Genomic DNA, 19,954 nt, shown 5'->3' on the forward strand with positions numbered 1-19,954 from the left:
TCCTCAAAAATATATTTTTTTTAAATCTTATGAGTTTCAAGCCAATCTCATGATTCTCAGTGGAGCCAACTTATTATTTCTGAACATCTGTGACTGGCAATACCGCCCACCCTAGACTAACCATAAGTGGTCCATCCTCTCGCTACGGAGTTCCTGTATCCCAGCTCCATGCCTTAACCTCAAAACCACCTTAAGCTTCTCCTATGCTGCTAGTTCCCACAATACTTAAGAGTTTTCCTCACAACCCCGGCTCCTGGAGTCACGTGATTATGGAGGAATCTTCGCTTTAATCCTTTGTTTTATTTTAAAGCCATATTCTAGCTCTCCTGGGCGTGGGGAAAAACTTGAAACCATGACCTGAGTGTGTCCTAAAGGTGCAGAACTTAGAAGCCAAATAAAAGAACTGAAACTTAGTTTAAAAATCATGTGATTTAAAAAATAATTAACCTCACGATTTTGGAGACCTGACTCAGGCTGTTGCCTGCGCTGGGTTGGTGACACAGGGCCTCCTGTCTTCCTTGCCATGCCTGTGGAGGGCTGCGCTGGGCCTCAGGCCAGCTGTCCTTCCCCTCAGCTCGCCCACCCTGAGGCGCTCCTCAGGTGTCACATCCCCGCCCCCCCTTGGACAGCTCCTGACTCGGGGCTTTTCATGGGTCTCATGTCACAGGCCAGGCCAGGCCAGGCCAGGCAGCAGCCACCCCCACAACTGTGTGCATGGGGCATCGATGTAGGACTAGGGCCGGCCGGCTGGCCTGACTAACCCATTCTCTATCTCTCAGTTATTCCTGACAGATATGCCTCCCCAGGGTTGCGGCTTCTTTAAGAGCAGAAAGGGGCGCCATCTTAGGTACCTCCCCCATCATGTGACAAGGGCAGCCGCCATCTTAGGCTGCCTGTCTGTGGCGTCCCACCTTCCCTGAGTCACGTGAAGCGGCCGGGCCAGCTGGTGTGGCGGCGGTGGCGTGGCTGGGCGGAGCGTCGAGAGACCCCGGGGCAGCGGCGGAGGTTGGGTGCGGGACGGGACGGACGGGACGGGACGGGGAGCAGCGGCAGCCATGGGGCAGTGCGGAATCACCTCCTCCAAAACCGTCCTGGTCTTCCTCAATCTCATCTTCTGGGTGAGCCGCGCGGGCCCGGGGGGTCGTTGGGGGCGAGGGCCCGGGCTGACGCGCTCTCCCTCACGGGGGGTCGGTACCTGCAGCAGCGCTGGGAGGCCGAGGAGTTCTTGTCTCTCGCGCCCGTCAGTCCCAGACCCCTCTCCCCGGGCTCAGCTCCGGGCCGGGTATAGCCTTCCCCGGGCGGGCAGGAGACGGGGGTCTAGCGCTGGGGTAGGTAGCAGCCTCCTGTCGGCGGGCCGGGTCCCCAGCGGGTGCGGGCTGGGGGATCCCGCCCCTGCCCTTGATCCGAGCTGGGGTTTCTAGGCGCCGTGGTCGGGTCGGACTCGGGCGTGGGAGCCCGAGCGCTGCACCCGCATCTGGGCTGCCTGGGGTGTGAGTAATTCTAGTGGTTGCCCGGGTTATCACACTTCCTTCCAGCAGGTAAACCACCATGGGTTTGATCGGGCCCCCAGATCGCCCCACAGACGGGGAAAGACTGGAAACAATTTCATCTTCTGCGTCTAAATCAGGTTTCATGTCACTTATCAGATACCCTCCCAATTTTGGGGCACAAAATTTTAGTAAATACAAGTTAATATGATAGCTAGATTGCAGGGAGCTTAGAAGAACCTCTGGTGGAAGTTCCCAACTACTCGATCTCGATGGTGAATTCATTCACCTTTGTCAGTGCTGCTTGTGGTTCTCTAACTTCCAGCCTTATCCAAAATAATGCATGCAGAGGGAAAGTGGGAACACACATTTCTTTAGAACCCTTTTAATGTTATAAACAAAATAGTAGTGTGCTCTTGCATCATAGTCTCAACATAACTAATTTTTAATTTCTTGCAATAGCTGCAGTGTTTTACCCTCCCTCGAATCTTAACTCTGCTGTAGCTAAAATCATGCAGACAGGAAAACAAAAGCTTATCTGGGGTAGTGGGACAGTAGATCTCTGTAAGCCATGTTTATAAATGTGGGCAGATGGGCTATATTTGTAACATAAAACCCAGTGTCATGTTGGCCGTATCAGTCGCTTAAGTAAAGGAAATACGATTTACGAATGACATGGTGCTGTATTTAAAGTGCAACCTTTCTAAATTGTTGGATTGGAACTGGGATTACAGTAATGCAAAATTGTTGTCCCAGCTGTTCAAAAATCTCAGGCTTTGGAAGGGGAAGGGATAGTGGGTAATAGAATATTAGAACACAGATAATGTTGATATACATAGTTTCAGTCTTTAAGATGGGGTTGGTACTAAATCAGTATCTCCATGTTACATGGTGTGTGCTTTGGTGTTATGTATATTTAATGAAACATTTCTAAAGATGTATTTTAAAGTGATCCTAGGTCATACTGTAAAATCTGTACATACGTGCTGCCTCCTCTCCCATCATTTCTGGTTGGGTTTGCTTACACTGAAATGAAAAATACATTTGAGATTAGGTTGATTTTTAAATTGAATGATGCATGTGCCACTTAGCCACAATGTACTTTATAATATTGGAGCACAGTACTTTGTTGGGTGTAGTATTTAAAGGTGGGCATGTATTCTGTATTATGCTAGATATACTGTAGCTTGATCCAAATATTCATCCTGTGAAATTGCATGGTTGTAACTAGCCATGTAATCCTGTTGTAACTGGTATATTTTTAGTGGGATTTTAAAATAGATTGTTCTTACTTGGTTAATTATATAAATTGGATTAGCTATAGATGACCAGGAATTCAGTTCTGTTCAGTCATATGACTCCTTATGGTAGGTTTAGTAGTAATGTCTTCCTATGTTATGTACTTGAAAAAGAATGTGTTTGCATTTATTACATCCAAGTATGTTTGGTGACTCATTTATGTGGTGACTGTTCAGGATGAACAGTGGCTGGATCAGCTGACTGATGGCACATGGGAATTCTGTCTAGTTATGAGGTTAGAGGTTTACAATTCTTAATGCCATTACCTTGGTTTCTTGAGAGAAACTTGAGCATGATTAAGAATGGATTTGTGCTCTCAAAACTTAGAAATATTTTTTGGCAGGGAGTGAATTCAGGGTGGTTCTGTTAATATGATCAATTGATGCTGAACTGTTTGGAGAAGAGGTCAGGTGTGACAAAATTCTGAATTCAGCTGGTCTTTATTGTGATTTCATAATTGGTAGCATCAAAATAGGAAATGGTAGAATGCCTTCCTTTGCAAACATCAATTCTGGGATTAAAAATCTTGATCTTTAATTTTAAATGTTAGAAGGGAAGGAAGTAGTTCAGCTTTTGTTCCATCATCTACATTTTACTTGTTGCTTCCTGCTCTGGGCTCAACATATGGCATGAAATATTTGGGATCAGTTTTGTTGGTTAAGTAATAGGTTCCATATTATCTCAGCCATCTTTAATTTTTCATCTTTGTGTAGTTCTAGTTCTGTTAATTAGATCCTCCAGATTTCTACTAAAATTTTGACAGTAGATTACAGCCTGTAATCTGTCAAATAGTTCTGAAATCTCCTGTGATTGCTTTTATAAATGTAATCCATCTCTGAATCTTTATAACAAACTGCTGTTGGGTCTCAATGTAGAATTTTCAGGAGGATTGTCTATCAAGTTTAACTGGAAAGACTGGGTCATAAAATCTATCCCTTTTTATCAATCAAACATCAGGCAAATGATTGCACTTGAGAAGCTCTCACTTTTATAATCTGAACAAAGAACAAAAACCTCTTTGTACTTTTCCCTACAATCTTGTATGGCATTTTCAACTTGGACGTAGTATTCTGTGGTTTTGGATTTTTAAATATAGAATTAATGCTACTTTTCTTTGTATGAATGCACATAACCATTATTGGACCATTTTTCGTGTTTAAACTATCATGCTGAGTCTTTCCGTTTTTCTTTTGATACTTCCTCTTTCTTCATTTATAGTATCTGGAATACTGTGCGTTGAAATCTATCTAGAACAACATATCTAGGACAGGTTTCACTTAACGTTTTTTCCTGCTTGTTTTATCCTACACTGAAGATAATGCTTTCTTAAAAGAAACTTTCTTTTCAAGTTCAAGTTTGTTTTTTCAGTTTTAATGGCTGATCAGTAATTGATCTCTGCCATTTTTGGGGCAGTAGAGACTTTCTGAATTAAACTGATCTTGAAGAGCTGTTGTAAGGCCTCAAACTGGGACTTAAATTACCACATTTAGATGCTGACGGCAAAGATAGCATGGAGAACATCTTGTTTTCAGTATTCCCAAATTGTCTATGTTTTGTTCTTCCATTTCATTAGACAGTTTCATTTAATCTTGAAGAAACAGATCGTGTACTTCTTGAGATTAGAATGAATCTTTGTATCTTGCTATAACTCTTGAAAAGGTTTACTTCAGTATTATGTTTTCACTGTTTCCATTTATTCCATTACTTGTTTTCTATCATTTGTGAGTTACACTAGCGCTAAATGCTAATCACTCATTTGCAGAACAGATCAGCAGCATTTCTGTTTCTCTTAGAACAAGAAACAATCGGCTAAGAACGCCAACGGTGAAGACTGAAAAATAAGATGGACACCTCACTTCTATGTAGCCTTGTGTTATCAAATTCCCTGCCTGTCTTTCAAGTGTTCCTAGAATCTAGCATATAAAGCCTGCTAACAGGGAGCCCTCTCCACCCACTTCCAGCTCTTCATCCAGCAACTTAATTTCACCCACGAGGCTGCCTGTTTTCTCCATTCACCAATGGCTGTCCTCCCCCAGGAAGCTTCCAGACGGTTCTGTTACTTTCTTCCTGTTTCCTAGTGGGCATTGTAAGAACTTTAATGTGCTTTTTAAAAAATTTCATAGGATAAAATTTTTGTTTATAGGTTCAGCCTCTCTTGGAAGCTTGCATTTCCCCCCACCTGTCCAACATTAGGATTCTTCATTCATTTTATCCTGGTGATATCTCTAATTTTGTTCCCTTCTTTTTTTATAGGAGGTTGCCACTGAGGCAAGTTTTAACAGTTGGGGATAGGTGAGGTGGTATGGACGGACCCTGGAATTTGTACTTTCATACAGCCAGCTGGATGTATCCTCACTGGCCTTCATGGTCCTTTCCAGGCCTCTAGTTCAGAACCTTCATGATATGCCTGAGCTTCATTGGCATGGAAAACAAGAATTCAGAAGTGGCTCTTGAGTTAGTCTGCAGTGGACAAATGCATTAAGTTAAAACTAGGGTGTTAAAACAAACCAGCGTGATGAATTCATCGTAATATGAAATGGTATATTTTAACTGTCAATTGTAACATTTATATTTTGGATAATTCATATGAGGCATGATTAAAAAATTAAAGGTACTTTTACAAAGGAACATTTACAGGAAATATCAATTACAATTTGATCATCTCACAGGGGTCAGCCTGCAGATAAGCAGATATTGAACTTGTTTACCCCTTATTAATGTTCCGTTGCCGGAGATTAATCTTGAAGCAAACATGAATAATGAAGCAAGAAAGTCTTAAATTATAAAGCTATATCTAATTAATATGGCACAAGATTATTTTATGCAACCAAAGGACTGCATGTTCTTTTTAAAAAGCTGGATTAGCAATATCTAGATCTTTGGGAGACACGGCAGATCTTATGAAGAGAGATGGTAAAGGAATTAACTTTTGCTAGTACAGATAAATGAACATCTGAAGTTAGACAGCATCCATCAAACTTTAAAAGAAACCATAGGAAATCACTAAATATTTCCAGAGAATTTTAAACATAACTACAATGGAATAATAAGTAATGCTAAAATTTCATTTGTATTTAAGACAGGATTTAGTAAATGGTACACTTATAAGCTTGACTTAATAGGAACTAACTAAGGACACAGTAAAGGAACACACCAAGGCTATGTGTACACTACCACTTATGTCAGCAAAATTTATGTCATTCAGAGGTGGGAAAAAAATATCCCTGAGCGACATGACTTTTGCCAGCATAAGTGGCAGCGTGCACAGCGCTATGTTGGCGGGAGAGCTTCTCCTACCGACATAGCTACTGCTACTTATTGAAGTGGTTTTATTATGTCAATGGGAGAGCTCTCTCCTGTCGACATGGAGTGGCTACACCAGCAAGCTTACAGTGGCGCAACTGCATTGGTACAATTGTGCCGCTGTAAGCTCGCTAGTGTAGATATGGCCCAAATTGTAGTTTTAAGGATTGTTGCTGTACTGCCTTACAGGGATTGCGCTACTGTCAGTGTGGCAGGATGCCTTTAGAAAAAAGATGGAACAAAAACAGGTGTATGATCCAAGACTCACATTGCAGGGATACTTTCTGTTACCCAGTAGGGTGAAGTCCAGAAACAGCTTTGCTTCTGAAAATCCTTTACCCCAAAATACTTCTGGGCAAGGATACACAGTACCAAATTGGCAGGAAATGGGCTGCTTTTGGAGAATCTGGATACTTCAGAACAACTCCCTCCAGGTACTGATCTCAAACCAAAACATTGGTGTATTCTAAATAGAGCGAGAACTGGTGTTGCAAAGGTTGGTGACAGTATAACCAAGTGGAAGCTAAGGAATGACCCCAAATGTGAATGTGGAGAATATGGGCATTTGAACCACTGCCTGATGCAGTGCCCTCTGTCAACATCCTGTACTCCCAAGAAGCTATTTGAGATAAGTGATAATACCAGATCTTAGAGCGATAACCTATGATGATGAGTTTAAGGGCTACTTGTATAGATGCAAAAAAATGAATGGGGCAGGAAATGGATAAGATATTTAAGACAAAATACCTATAAATGGGACTAATTCAGAATAGAAGGCTGTGATCATACAGAGAAAAATATTTGAGAATAGCAATTTTTATCTATTAAACAGTATTTGCTTTTTATAATATAGTTCTGATTGGAAGAAGAGAAAATACATTTACTGGAGGTAAAAATTTGGTGAAGATACAATGCTTTTTATTGACTCCTGATATATTAGAAGCATGGGCAGGTATTTGGTTTATGTAAATCAATGACAAATGAGACCAGGGCTAAAAAATGAAGGGTCGGGGGGGCGTGTATCTCCTAATGCGAAAGCATTTAGGACATTGAAGGATAAAACATTCTGCTGAATTCTTATTTAGAGGTCTCCAGTATACAACATGCATCCAGTTTTCAGTGAGGAGTGGAGACTTAATCTTTGGGAACGTCATGCTACCAGATCAATTTCTAGTAATTTTTCATTCCCTTTTGTTTTCTCTTCACCTGTCTGTTTTGTACTTTACTCAAGTATCCGTAGACATAGAACAATCTCTGTGTTTATTTTTGCACTGTGACAACTTTGCCAAAGTAGTGGCAAGAGTAGTTTAAAAATTATTAGCTGATCTTAGTTACAAATTTGTGCTGCTGTGGAAAAGCATTATTGAGAAACTAAAGTCATTTAGCTTAACTTTGTGTGAATTTCATTGTTAGGTGAAGAAAGGCATGAGAGCAGTTCTGCAAAGGCTCTGAACACTCAGCACAGAGCAGTTAAAATTACATACTGGTATTAAATCATAGGAAATAGTTCTAATACTAGAGAAGGACCTGGGACATGTAGAATACAGTCTTATTCACTTTTTAATAAAAGAGACTATTAAGAATAGAAGATATGGGCAAAAACTAATGCATTAAGGGTTTTAATGAAAAAGTGAGCTAAATAGGGGGTTAGCAGTGACTAAACTTATAAACTAGCTGGCTGAAGTTTTCTCCTGTTGTGGTAGCTATAGATTTGTCTCCACTTCTCTTTGGAAGTTAAAATCAGAAGCAATTCTCAAGTATCATTCAGTGAGCATGGATTAAAACAGATTGATTCCCACTGGGTAGCCCCATGGCTCTTCAACTGTAATCCTGCTCCTGGACCACTTGTCATCTCTTGATGTGAAAGTGGCTTAATTTCTGCTGCTGCAGCTGTGGGAGTGGAGATCAGCAGGGCACTTTTGGAGAGTATATTTGCTGGGAATTTATACATAAAACACATTTAAACTTTTGAAATAACTGATAACTTTAAAAGCTGTCCTCTTGAAACTGATACAACATGTTTGAATTATTTTATTTGTTTTGAGACATTATCAGGCAACACATGTACGCCCCCGATGCTGGAAAGACACACATGCTTAACTTTAAGACCACTAATGACTCAATTAAGTAAAGCACATGACTAAGTTTTTGCAAGATTGGGGCCTTAAATGTTTCCAAATGCTGAGCGTTCCTACATTATTTGATTTTATAATGTTTTTTTAATAGGGCTTATAGCCAGTATCAGCAAAACAAGTTGGAAAGCTATACTGAGTAGTGTATGAAGTTTGAAATATCATTTTATCCAGCAAAGGAACACTTTACAGCAGGGAAGAATCCTCATTGTTCTTGTGCAATGCAAGGAATCTGGAAACAGTGGAAATCAGGTCAAGTTACAACCCCCCATCCCTCAATGATGCAATGCATACAAAAGGAATGGGTGTGCTAGGAGATTCTCTGTATATTTGAAACTTTAAGCCCAATGGTCCATTGCCTCTTGTAATTAGTGATGTTTTGTATGTATAATGCTAAGTGCAAATGAATCTTAGCTCAGCCTTTTGTGTACTTGGAGAAAGTAATGTAATCTTTATTCCGAAGTGATGTGTTTATCTCTAGCTCCTGTACTTTGGCATGTGGCATGTATACTTGAGTGTTACATTGCTTTATTAATTTTAAAACAGTCTAAAAATCATGAGCATTATTATTATCTTATTATACAGAAACAATTCTTACTGCTTATTTGCAAGTTCTTCTCAACAAACTGTTTCAGTGTAAGATCTGACAGCCTTTCTAGCAGTCTTTCAAAGTATACAGGTTGTGAAGGCTTGGTACAGAGGATGTCAGATCTTACACTGAAACTTTGTTCAGAAGAGCTTGCAAATAAGCATCAACACCTTAGTGTGTAGAAAAGGTAGAAATGAGGAATACCTTTATCCCCATAGGATTTATTAACGCTGTGTCTAGCGACCATGTAAGGCCAGATCAGGCTCTGAAAAAATGACTGATTCAAAGAACTCAGTATGGTTTACTTCCCTGCCCCCAGTAACACAATACCCTCAATAGTCCTTCACAAGGAAGCCTGTGACAGTTCTAGAAGAACTTGATGGTATTGTATAATCTTTATTATCATCATCCTTTAAAAATAACACAAATGTACAAAAAAAGCTATTCAGATAATCTTTCCTAATATTTAGCCATTTTTCTTTAATTGACTTGTTGTTACTAGTCCAACTCTTGTACCATCCTAAAATCACCTTTCCGTCCTGTTGATGCACATCACACTGTAGGTTTACCAAGGTCCCTTTCCCTGCTTGTGTGCAGATGTATCTTTCATGGTATGTCTACACTTAAGGCAGTATGTAGAGTAGACACTGCATGCCCAATTAGCGCAGGTATAAATAGCAGCATGGAGGATCAGGCGCTACTTAGGTGAGTAGAGTAGACATGTCAGAACTCTAGGGTACATACAACCTACATTGCTCTCTTTGCACCCGAGCAGTACCCCCCCCCCCATCTACACTTCTATTTTTTGAGGGTGTCACTCTGCCTCCCTGCTGTCAGAGCCTTCATGCTGATGTGGCACTACATGTATCCTACATGCCACCACGAGTGAAGATAATCGTTCTTCTTAAGTCATCCCTGCTGCACTGATCACTTCACCCTTTTCTGAGCCCCATCTAATTTGTGGATATTATTTTAGTCAATATCCATTTTGTTCAAACAGACCTAGGCCTAATTATTGCAGCACACAAGTTTCATTGACTTTCCTTTATTTGGGTATTCATAAAAGGTTGATACACTTATTTTCTGCAGTTCAATTTGTAATATTGCTCTTTACATTCTACAGCATTACTTATTAAATACATCTATTTGAATCAATTGAAATGCATTTGATTGATTTCAATTTAAGTGATGTTACAGTAAGCAAATTGGCTACCATTAAAATGGCATCTGTTTCTTCTGTGTATTCTGTTGCACCTGACTAGAGCGACTAAAAAGCTTTTACTAACTTTTACTAGTGCTAACTCTGCAGAGCCATTGCAATGCTGAGAATGAGCCAGATTCTTTTCCAACTCTAATATCAACTGAATTAAGAGTTCTGACTACAGAGTCTGTATTGGTGATGTGAGTGCCAGAAAACACTGACTTTCAGATTGGGTTTGCAAAGCTGTATTTTTTGATAGGCAAAGAATAAAACCTCAATGTCCTTTTTCTCTGATTTTAAATATGTTAAGATGTGTTCCCAAACTTAATATGACAATATATAGAATAATTTTGCTTCCTGCTTCTAACTTTAAACTGGTACCTTTTCTTAAATTAATATTTCTGAATTAATATTGATCAGACAATTTTGGTTGCAAGTTTATTCAAGCCAAACAAATCTCTTCTAGCTGGATGGTTTTTCTCTATGTTGATACATACCCAGTCTTTAAACAGGCTGTAAAAACAGAAAGCAGCAGCAATATGACCTTGATATTCATGAATAAGGATAGAAATTTGGAAGTAAATGTGGGAGATAAGTGAATCTGCACACTGTAAACTGACTTGCAAGGTTCTTGTGAATGATAGTGTAAGCACTTAAATGCTGTTACATGTGCAATACCAACTCTAATATCTACAGCTATGGTAGTCAGAAAAGAGGAGCACATCTGAGAAAACTGTTTGCAATCCCAATTAGTAGTACTGTCCCTGTATTCTCAGGTATCTTTTGCTAGGGTTTTTTTAATATAGATTGTGATTTCAGTCTTATAGCCTGTACTAATCAAGCCATAGGAATATCCTTGTCAGGCACCGAAAACTTGAAAACAGAGAGGTGACTTTCTTACAAGTTTTGATATGGAATTGTCATTATGAGATGGAGGCTTTTCTGGGGATAGGGGTAGCAATAGCTGCATAGCTTGCATGTTTATCAGTTAAATGGAGGTAGTTTCTTCATATAACTTTCCTGTATTTCTATTACAACAGTCAGTTGGCTATTTTTCTGCAGAGGAGAGGTGTAATATACAATTTCTACATCCTCCCTGGCTAGAGAATTGCTGTAGAATTTAGTAATGACTAAAGCAGTTCAGCTACTTCCAAGTTCTGTAGCTCCTGTCCTTAAAGGATCTGGAAAAACTACAAAGCAGCTGTGGAGTCAAAACCCAAGGCCTCATGCTGTAGTGGCTAGATCAGCCATTATATTTCTGAAGATTAAAAGGATTTAGTTAAGTTTTCAGTTGCTGTAATTTAAGTGCTTTAATGAAAGTTTTTACTTCAAAATATTCATTGTAATACATTTATTTGATAAGCACTGCATGTTTTATTCTGGACTAGCATTTAGATGGTATTAATCCAATTCATGTCCTCTGTGTAGATATTGACAGTTATTTTAGAAAGTACATCTCAAACTGTAAAAATTGTAGAATCGTAAATTGCAGGGATCCTAAAGTTATGCAATTGACAACAGCTTTGCAGCCAAAAATTTCTCTTTCCCAAATTATTCCTATGCAGCTGTATACTAAATCTCAGCTCTGCTTGTATGAACTGGGGTTTTCCTGGGGGGGGGGAGAGAAGCCAGTTAAATTCCATTTAAAACACAACAGAGGGGCAAAAGAGTCTCACAAATGGTGCTGATTTCAGTCTTCCTTTGCACTTTTCAAATATGGTGACAGCTGCAGTTGGTTTTTTTTCCTCTGCCACCTTGCAAAATACCACATTTCTGACAAGCATCTTAATCTTTTGAAGTGGGGGATGACATCATTCACATGCTTCATTGCTAGGCAACACTTAACAAGATAATTCCATTGTTGCATGGCTCCCCTTTGGTTCCTCACTTTATATCCCAAATGTGCATGTCTGCTTTGTTCTTTTCTGTACATAAAATGCTAGCATATTAGAATTGAACTAGAATTTCTGGTTACCTCTGCCCTGTGCTAAGCACCTATGCTTAATGGCTTATTTCCTTCAAAATTATTTTGTGCTAAAATGTCTCATTTTTGTTTTGCCCCAGCTGATTTTTCAGTTCTTAGTATCTATATAGCACCTTATGTATTGTGCAAATGTGAATTATTGGATAACTAATTGGAAGGGGTGTTGAGATTCCTATCACTTCCTTTTTATAAATAGAGATGGAGCGGCAGAGAGGTTAAATACCTTGCCCGAGGCCACACAGTGAATCACCAGCAGAATCATGATTAGAATTTGGGAGTACCTGAATCTCTCATCCTTGCTTATTCTTTCAAACTGTTACTGTTTAATGCATTATATAGTTGGATTTTCTGAATCTTCTGCATTTAATCTGTTGATTCAGCATCCATATTTCCCCCCCTAACGCTTCTGTTGTGGTAAATTAATGTAGTTTACTTGAAATGCTGTCAGATGTCAGTCCATTTTGCCTATGTTTCATGATGTGACAAGGGTATGGGGAAATTTCTTTTTTTAAAATAAGAAAGCATACTTCAAATGTCTTCGGATATTTTAATGGTCACTAATGAAATCAGTGATCAATTGTTTAGCGTGTCCACTGAAGGTAGGTCAAGAAGGTAATGCCCTTAATCCGTAGCAAGGGATTTTTAAGTTAGATATGAGGTTCTAAATAAAAGGTAGTTAAGTTCTGGAGTAGGCTTCCAAGGAAGGTTGTGGGATCCCCATCATTGGTGGTTTTTTAAAGAAGAGATTGGACAAATCTGTCCAAGGTGGTCTAGGTTTACTTGGTCCTGCCTCAGCACAGGGGATTGGACTTGATGACCTTGTGTGGTCATTCCAGAACTACACTTCTATAATTTATAAAACAAAAGGTGGTAGAGGGAGATAAGCAGGTGTAGAACCTGAAATCACTTAGCTGATATTTGATAAAAATTAGCTCTGTAAAACTGAAATATTTTGTACAACCGAACAGTAACATTTGTACTTTACCACCTCTGTGGCTCCTATTCTCAGAAAAGTCTGAAATTGTTTGGGTCCCATATTGTACATTCAAGAGGACTTGTAATGGTGAAAATGACTTTATCCTTTTTTCCAATGATTAGTGTTTTCTTCACACGAGACTAAGACCTGCTTATGAGAGCAGAGCATAGTTCTCATAGCTTCTGAAACTTTGCAGCAAGAGGAAACTTCAGCTGACATACAACTTTTTGATAATGAAGTTTCACACTAGTTAAACGACAGATTATTCCCTCTTTCCTCAAGATGTCCTATGTCCTACATCACCATGAATTCTAAAATAAATGATACCCAGTGAGCCAAAAATTGTAGCTTTTATTTTTAATTGACATGCTCACAGATCAAGGCTAATGTAGTTGCTAATACCTTAAATGAGCAGTGCCATTTTTAGGTACTGATCTGGGACTTAAAATAAGTCAGTATTTGGCTATGTATAAGTTTATCCTATTCATGCTTTACCATGTTTACCACGCTATTTAACATCTCTCCAGTGTCTCGACTCATCTTCCTTTTCTGTTCATTTAATATCTTCCTAACAACTTCCCTTCCTATAAATAGTTCTCTTTAAAAAAAAAAAAAAAAAAAAAAACAACCCCCAAAACCTGGAACTATATTTGTTGTTTACATTAATCATGTTGCTTGTATATCAGATCCTCCCCCATCCCTGCCCATACAATCCTTGTGTTTAGATTGTAAGTCCACCAAGGCAGGGACTCACTCCATTTGTACAGTTCTTAACACAATGGAACACTCTAGATCCTACTGTAATATAAATATGTTGTAGCACTGAGATACAAACACAAATATGCATCTGCAGTTAAACTACATAGCACGAGGGTCCCATCAGAAGACGCAAACTAGATAAACTCCCAGAGCTACACTGCATGTAACCTCATGTGGGCAGATTGTCAGTAAGAGGTATACAGAATTATCACTTTCATTCAAGTTCAAAACATAGTGTACTCATGGGGAAAACGAAAACTTAGATTAACACCTTTTTTGTGTTGGAGACAATATAACACATTAATTCTGAGTTCACTTTAGGATTAGTTTGTCACCAACTCATCAGTGCCTCCATGATGAACTATCTTGATCCGTTTTAACTATCAGTTTACATAAATAATGATATTCATGTTCATATAAAGACTCTGTAAAACCAGTTTGAATTAACGCAAAATGTTCTCAGTGTTCCAAAGTGACAGTCCATTTCCTTCAGTACAGCTAGCTGTTCCTGGACTAGGGAACTCTGAAGGTTTTGGTAAAGCATGTAGCTTATTAAATGAATATTAAGTACCAGCCATATTTCTGGCAGTATGCTACGGTAGACCAGGAGACCATGTAATGACTATTCATTTTAGTTGGCTTAAGGATGCCCTGTTAGACTCTATCAAATACACCTGAACAGATGAAATATTATAAGTGAGTACACAGCATCCGTTATTTTAATTGCATCAGCTTACATGATAGATAACAGTTTTCCCATTTAAGCTGTTCACTACAGAATTTAGCTTGCGGGTTCTAAGTATTGACATGGGCTTAGGAGGATGCAAAGAGAGGACAGTGGGTTCATTGTGTAACTAGGAAAGGGAATACAGAGGCAGAAGTACGTGCTGCTACTGGTGCATAGTGTACTATCTCATGGGCCCAGTTCTGCAATTTTGTGAATGTAATTCCATTGAGGTCAGTGGGAATTTTCCTGCATTAGGACTGCAGTATCAGAATATTGTGCATACACCAGTTTAGAGTCAGAATTTTGCAGTAAATTTCATGTCTACAGTTGTAGAGGGAGTAATAAGGTCTTCAAAATAAGATCTTCAGCACGAATCTGCCAGGTAAGTTCCAACAGTATAAGTAATGATTTAGTCTTTATGCAGCAGCTGGCTGGTACAATGAGACTTCTGAGAATGTTTCCTTTGAAGTTGAAATCTTACTGTATGCTGTAGATATGCACCATACTGATAATACCCAGCGATTGTGTGACTTGTGAACTGATCGTAGTGAAAAAGCTTTATTTTGACTGGAATTAATGTTACCTATTTAAAGATGGAAAGCTTGTTATATAGGCTTTACAAAAGGTATCTTGGTTTTAGTTTAATCTTTCCCTTACTAAATAGAGATAAAAATATTTACATGTGCACCCATTACTTCTAACAGTAGAAATAGATTATACCTCCATTAAGTGGCAAAATGGAAGAAAGTAATACATCTTAAAATATAAAACACTTCCTGTATCTGAAGGAAGAAATCTCTGGATTACCTGCAAGTAGCTAGCTGTTTGGATTTAACAGAATATTACTATCAGCAGTATTGGGAGTGGTGTATGACAGAGTATTTGGACAATCAGATTAGTCCATGGGACGTATGTTTTGGGAAGGGGGCAAACAGGAGTGCAGTGTACACAACACAACATCTCTTCCCTTGCTAAAGGGTATAGAGGCTAGGTTGAGGTGAACCTACTCTACATGCAGATTAGATTGGGGTTCAACCTTTTACCTAATCTAACCAATGTCTAAACTAGGTAAAACATTGGAGGTTAGTGGATCGCTAGCTCCACTTTCCCCAGTCTAGACATACCCAATGACTGGTGAACTGTTGGCTAAATCTCTATGGCTGTGGTCATACAGAAGGGCTGTTCTATTCACAATAGAAATGCTTGCTAAAGTACTCATTATGAAATTATAACTGCTTGTAGGGGATTATAAAAAAGAATTTAACCATTGGGATTTATGGAGAATTTGATCGCTCTTTTTTTTTTGTAGGCAGCAGCAGGCATTCTGTGCTACGTGGGAGCCTATGTCTTCATAACGTATGATGACTATGACCACTTCTTTGAAGATGTCTATACACTTATTCCAGCAGTGGTTATCATAGCTGTGGGAACACTTCTCTTTATTATTGGACTTATTGGGTGCTGTGCCACAATCCGTGAAAGTCGCTGTGGACTTGCCACTGTAAGTTGCTGTGTTTCACATGAATTTTTGAGGCTTATTGCATGTTCTGATGTATACTTGGCCTTAGTGTTCCCTTTGAATGAACTGATAGCATTTATAATGGACACTGTCAAGTATGTTTGACTTTTTAGATATTTAGTCTTGTCATCTTGTTTTACAAGCTCAGTACTTTCCATTACCTATTTTATCCTAAAATATTTGTGTCGGAACATATTAAATCAGCCTTTTTTGGTACTAAAACTTTATATAAAAGTCCTTCCAGTGTCCCTCTTCAGATGATACTTATCTGCTTAACACAAAATGGTTAATACGGTGAACTTTCTTGGTACACATTTATTACATTTTATATAACAAAAAAATTATTTAAAACACATTTGTGCTTAAGAGAGCTGAAACTTAAAAATCCTAAAATTATGTGGATGGCACTGGTGATGGAATCTCACCACAAGTATTTTGGAGTATAATTAAAGGTGATCTTTCCATGTTAGGTATTGGGGCTGTGTTGTCCAAACTGCACTTGTCTTTAAATTAGAACTTTAGTTTCTAGTTGCCATCTATTCACTGAACATGTATTTGAGTAAAAATAAAAGTACATGGTACTAGTGTTTTTTTTTAAAACTGTTTGTTACAGAATAGATTAGTCTCCTGTGGGCAGTAATACGTCACTTTAATTTGGTTGGATTCCATGTACAGGTGTTGATGGCCTGTAATATAAAGGAGTTCAGACTAGATATGGTGGGCCCTTCAGTACTTAAACTTGAACTCTATTTCCTTGTCTGACTACCTTAACCTTCTCTCACAACTGACGTTAGTGTACTCTTAAAGCTACTAGGATGGAGAAACATACATGACTGCAGTACGCCAACATGGGGCAGTATTACAAATGGACATTATTGCCTGGGTCTTTGTTGGCTTCTGAACCACGAGCATTCAGTTACTTAGATGAACTTAAGTATGGTTTGATTATTTGGAGTAAAGTATTCAGTTGATTATTTCTGTAAATTATTTGCCAAGTTAATACCTTGCCTGGCAACTTTGATAAATCTGAAAGGCAGAGTTTAGGCTTTCAAAAAATGTGTGGACAAAGCTTCATATTATATAAATATTTTGAAATTGTATTTAACAGTTTGTGATCATCCTCCTCTTGGTTTTCATCACTGAAGTTGTGGTGGTAGTTCTGGGATACATCTACAGAGCAAAGGTAATAAAAATTGTCTTCTAAAGTTCAGTAAATATTTTATTGTAGATTGTGATCAAACTGTTGGAAAAAACTTCCCATATTTACTGTAAGTAAACATATGTTTGCGGTTCTATTAAACTGCTATTGGGCATTGTACAGAATCAAAACATCTTCATGTTGCATAAGATGAAATAAAAGTGCAGACCTAAATTTTATAGCAAAGATTAAAAAATAAAACGTAGCAATGAAACAGACTTTTTCAGAAGGCTGGAAGTAATGAGGTTGGTGGTTTAAAAAAGTTATGGGGTACTCCAAACTTGGTTGAAAGTACATGGCTAATTACTAAATAAACTCATAACTAACTTGCTATTTAAAATAACATTTTATTCTGGCATGACCACAGGGCTACAATGTTTTGAAGGAGGTGATGTGGGTATAACGTATATGCCCACCTATTCAGCCTGAGGTTCTGCAGGCTTGTGTCACTGAAGAGTGAGGTGAAAAGCTGATCAGAACAGAGCAATGACTATTATTGGCATGTCTCTATTTGCCAAGTATTATATTGTTTTAAAGGCACTTGGAATCCATGTGCAGCATAGGTTGCATTGTATTTGGATATGTCGTATATCAGTGCTTGCCCTAACTTAATATCTTTATTTAGTTACTCTTCAAGGTGTTGTCATACAGTATGCAGCCCAAATGTACTGGGTACATACTGAGAAGTTAGAATAAAACAATCCAGCCGCACCTTTAGTTTCTTTAGTTATACATCAATACAAGACCCTTGGATTTAGACCCTTTATTCATTATTGATTGGCAAATATAATGGAAAACAAATTTAAACTAAGTCTCAGTTGTAGAAGCAAATGATTCCAATTTGTCTTAGTAATTAAAGTGAGACCTGCCATAATGGAAGGAGCATGGGACTGTAAGTCTAGGAACTTCTAAATACTAATCCTGGCTCTTTCTGACTCTTTGGGTAGCCTGCAGAAAGTCTTGTTTTCTCATCTGTAAAATGGGGACAGCACTTGCGTTCTCTGGCTTAATGCAAGTTGTAGATATAAAATGCTTCATAAGTGCCACATTAATAGAAACTGACATTTTCTGGCTGTGTCTCTGCAGTCCAAATAGAATAGTAAGATATTAATACTGTTGTAATTTGCTTTTAATTTAATATGGCATCTGAACAGCCTTCACCTTACCTTGGCCTTCTCTATTGCTGTAGATGGAGCAGGCAGGCACTAATAAGTTGGCATCCTCTTCCACTGCTTTTCCTTTTCATTAGTGTGCCCTGCGAGTGTATCGAACATAAACATATATCTTTTGCTTATTTCTTTGCAAAAGGAAACTTCCATCAAACAATCCCCCTCAAGGCAGAAGCTGAGAAAATAAATTACCTTGAACTGTGTCCCAATGTTTGCTGACTTTTGGAACTGTTGGAGCACTGAGTTCCAGAGTAGACACTTCTTCAGTGTAAATGCCCCATTAGGGATGTTTACATCTAGGTTCTGTTAAGCATATTGGGAGGAGAGGTGGCTACTCGGTAGTCAGAACCTTCAACCCTATAGGGCTCTATAGATCGAAGTCAACACCTTGAATAGCAGTTAAATGCAAATAGGAAGACCCTGCAGTTCCTGGAAAATTAATGAAACATGTTCCTTGGGCTTATTGTTTCCTAAAGGATGAGCAGCTGTGTTCTACACCAGAAGTAGCTTCAGAGTAGTGTTTAGGGGTAGCGCCAAATAGAGTACAATGCAGTACTCTAGTTTAATGATCAAAGGTATGGATTACTGTGCTCAGGTCTTGGTTGAGTCTGTCAGCTCATTCTCTTCCAAATCCCAGTCTCTAAGAACTGGAAAAACAAAACTCACATCATTCAGATCGGATGAAAATGAGACTGACCTGTATGTCTGCTGCCTGTTTTTGACCTTGGAAGCCAACTATATTTCTTAGGGTTGTCTCACATGACTCCAGACAAAAGGGACAACAAAATAGAGCCTAGACATCTGATGGAAAAGAAATGGCCCCCGACCCACCCTCTGCCACTTCTTGGCGGGGTTTAGGATGAATGAAATCACTCTAAACTAGTAGTGTCTTCTCCAGCCAATGTCTAGCAGATCACTATTGACTATGAAGTCTTGTTATCAAAGGCTGCTGACACCTGATCATTGTCTATTGCCAAGAGGAGTTAATCAGCAAAGACCAGAGCTGTGTACATGTTATATTTGGCACAAAAGAGTGAACAGATTTAAAGAAATGGTATCAGAGTTCCCTTGTCTCAAATTTCCACAGAAGGGAAGATTAAAGACTAGGCAATGGTTGGCAAGATTGAGTGTCAAGTGAGACTGAGCCTAATGACAGTTTATTTGGGGAAGCTAGCATTGTGGACTTCCAAATGAAGACATAAGAGAGAATTGGCATAAGAGAGAATTGGCATAAGAGGTAGTTGGTAGTTGGCTATCTTGATGCCACAACTTTTCCCCTTAAGTTTTACTACCCTGATTCAGTGTTCAGGACAAAGATGTCTGGTGCTGGGCGTATTATTTGGACATCACATTAAAACTCTTGGTCTTTTCAAGTAAATGCCCCATGATCTATCTTGTGCTCCATATCCAAAGCACTTCACATTCCTCAAATTTTGCCTTGGGCCTAAACCTAACCAGGTTGGAGGATATTTCCTTGTTTGATTCTTCCCCTTTCCAAAGGAAACGCCTTTGCAAACTTAAGTATGTAGTTATGGCAGCCTCCGCTTCATAATAAAAGCAATGAAAGAGGCAAAATGAAATATTTGTGCTGTGACATCAGAAACTTCCAGT

At 38.8% G+C, this 19,954-nt stretch overlaps 1 protein-coding gene across 1 annotated transcript in view; it reads left to right on the top strand.

Moving 5' to 3' along the window:
• The first annotated feature begins 957 nt into the window (after positions 1-957).
• TSPAN3 (tetraspanin 3) overlaps positions 958-19,954 on the top strand; it is a 37,519-nt gene continuing 18,522 nt past the window's right edge. The window contains exons 1-3 of the mRNA XM_067534595.1: positions 958-1,118; positions 15,767-15,958; positions 17,085-17,159. Of these exons, the coding sequence (XP_067390696.1) occupies positions 1,056-1,118; positions 15,767-15,958; positions 17,085-17,159 (330 nt within the window). The 5' untranslated portion in view covers positions 958-1,055. The remainder of the gene's footprint in view (positions 1,119-15,766; positions 15,959-17,084; positions 17,160-19,954) is intronic.

The sequence above is a fragment of the Emydura macquarii genome, unplaced genomic scaffold, assembly GCF_026122565.2.
Source record: "Emydura macquarii macquarii isolate MOO-44397 ecotype Brisbane River unplaced genomic scaffold, CSIRO-AGI_Emac_v2 contig_3451, whole genome shotgun sequence".
Taxonomy (NCBI): domain Eukaryota; kingdom Metazoa; phylum Chordata; order Testudines; family Chelidae; genus Emydura; species Emydura macquarii.